The sequence below is a fragment of the Sardina pilchardus genome, chromosome 11 (genome assembly GCF_963854185.1).
Source record: "Sardina pilchardus chromosome 11, fSarPil1.1, whole genome shotgun sequence".
NCBI lineage: Eukaryota > Metazoa > Chordata > Actinopteri > Clupeiformes > Clupeidae > Sardina > Sardina pilchardus.
Window position 1 is genome coordinate 15,629,756 of NC_085004.1, and position 2,500 is coordinate 15,632,255.

At 44.0% G+C, this 2,500-nt stretch overlaps 1 protein-coding gene across 2 annotated transcripts in view; it reads left to right on the top strand.

Moving 5' to 3' along the window:
• LOC134095728 (protein unc-93 homolog A-like) overlaps positions 1–2,500 on the top strand; it is a 4,741-nt gene that overhangs the window by 1,836 nt on the left and 405 nt on the right. For both annotated transcript variants that reach the window (XM_062549401.1, XM_062549402.1), the window contains exons 3-8: positions 1–137; positions 337–462; positions 781–992; positions 1,385–1,520; positions 1,803–1,934; positions 2,240–2,500. The exon at positions 1–137 is cut by the window's left edge and continues 102 nt beyond it; the exon at positions 2,240–2,500 is cut by the window's right edge and continues 405 nt beyond it. In XM_062549401.1, coding sequence (XP_062405385.1) covers positions 1–137; positions 337–462; positions 781–992; positions 1,385–1,520; positions 1,803–1,934; positions 2,240–2,500 — 1,004 coding nt within the window. The remainder of the gene's footprint in view (positions 138–336; positions 463–780; positions 993–1,384; positions 1,521–1,802; positions 1,935–2,239) is intronic.

Consider the following 2,500-nt stretch of genomic DNA (forward strand, 5'->3'; position numbering starts at 1 on the left):
GAGAGAGGGGAGGGGCAGCAGCCGAGCCCAGGACCTCCTCACCCAGTACTTTGGCATCTTCTTCGCCATGTTCCAAACATCTGCCGTGTGGGGGAACCTCCTGTCCTCCCTCATCTTCAGTCAAGACACACATGTCGGTAAGGAACACCGGACGACTCATTTAACCTAAACTTTACTTTCATCTCATCTGTATTCCCAGGTATGGAGTAAGAAGTACGTTTTCACTTAACTGGAGCCTGACCATTTGCATTGACAATCTACATTAAGTATATAGGTTGTCAATAGTAGGAAGAGAATTATGACTGAGAGTCTGATTGAACGTTTGTCTTCTCAAAGCTGAGATTCCAGAAGAAAAGTTGCAGTACTGTGGAGTGGGCTTGTGTGCCGATGATTTCATCCAATCAGGGAACTATACTCGGCCTGAGCAGAAACTAGTCTACACACTTATGGGCTGTTATATTGGTAAGAATGCAAATATCTCCTGATCTGAGTCTAGTATGTTCAGTACAATATACATCCTCACTCAAATTACACTACTAATGTTTGTGTTCATATATCTGTTAATAATCTGGATGTTCTACTGATTTGGGGGTTTCCATAATTGATCTGACATCAGATCTTGAAGTTCAGTCAGTTGAACACACAGTGGTAATTCAGTCAGTCAATGATTAATTAATGATGAATAGTTCATTAATTGATTAATTAATTCATGATTAATGATGATTCAATAACAATGAATGCCATTAACAGCGGTTAACTGAGTGGATTATTTCTTCTCAGGTGTGGGCCTTCTGGCTATGGCTGTGGTGGCTGTGTTCCTGGACAACATTGACAGAGAAGTGGCCAAGGAGTTCAGAGGGAACAGAGAGCCTTTCTGCAGCACCTTTCTGGCCACCATCAGACTCATGAGAGACAGGAAGCTCCTTCTGCTCATCCCAATGACCATCTACAGTGGGCTGGAGCAGAGCTTCCTGTGGGGGGAGTTCACTAAGGTGAGGACCTGTGGGTGTGTGAACTCTCATAGACGTCATTTAATTTTATTTAAGGGCCAGCGATACACACTGCAACTAATACACATGAAATTACTAAGAGTTGAGATATTGCATACCTCTTTTATGAAAACATTACAGAGTCAAGTGTGAGAGTAAAGTAAGTTTAAGTAAGATGACATTTCAAGTCGGTTAACTTTAATGAGGCTAAAAAAGCTATGCAGCTATTTTTTCAATGAGCTGTCCCAGATGTGCAACCTTTACATGACACAATGGTGGCCGTGTAGGAACCACAACGGTGTTCAGCACCGGCTTCTCTTTAAATGGACAAATTCAATGTTCAAGATTCAATGTTTATAACCAAGATGTCTACAGGTGATTTGTTCTTTCTGCAGAACTACGTCACCTGTGCTTTGGGGATCCACTATATTGGCTTCACCATGATGTGCTTTGGTGCTTGTGATTCCCTGTTCTCATTCGTGTTTGGGAAAATAGCACGCTTCACTGGGAGAATCGCCCTGTTCTGCCTGGGTATGCAGACTACATGTCACATTCACTGCAGGTGTGACTGTATACTGTGTGGACTCCCTCTCTCTCTTTCTCTCTCTCTCTCTCTCTCTCTCTCATTGTCTTGTGTTTGTACTGTATACATGAAGAGCTCTGATACATGAATTATTTTTTTTATTTAGTTTTCCAAGTAATTTCAGCGTAATTGGGTTGTTTTAGATGTAATAGTCTTCAATAGAAGCGTCAGTCTCTCAGTGTGATTGATGCATGTGAAAGCAGGATCAGGGTGATGTGTTTGTCTTGCAGCTGCGTTGACTAACTTCGGCTGCATCATGGGCCTGCTGTTCTGGAGGCCTCATCCGGACCACTTCGCCGTCTTTTTCCTGATCCCTGGCCTCTGGGGCATTGCTGATGCTGTGTGGCAGACTCAGATTAACGGTGCGGTAGAAACACCCACATAATACATTACATACACTTTATACACACACAGTACAACATATTTAAAACATAGTGTTTAGTATAGTTAGTAAAGTAGCATTCAAGATAATGAGATAAAAAAAGAACAAGAGTTCATCCATCCCTAAAAAGGCTCCCTAACCATGTCTAAGCAGAGATATATGGTTAAAAACAGAGACATTTTCTGATGAATAACCTACTGCAACCTCAATCCTGTTTAGAAGAGCACATGTTGATATGTGAATGTGCCCAGGAGTCGGACCTCTCACTGGCTGCTGCTTTTTCAGCTCTGTATGGAGTTCTCTTTCCTGACCACACGGAGGCAGCGTTCGCCAACTACCGCCTGTGGGAGTCCGTGGGATTCCTGATGGCGTTCGGCTACAGCCCCCACCTCTGCCTCTCCACCAAGACCTACCTGCTTCTCTCCAGCCTGGCTGCCTCCGTGCTCACCTATCCGCTGCTGGAGTACCTGGTAAGGGTGAGCCCATCGTCCACAGTCAAATACAGCAAGGGCGCCACAGAGGAGAGAGAGATGGAGGAGCCGCAGA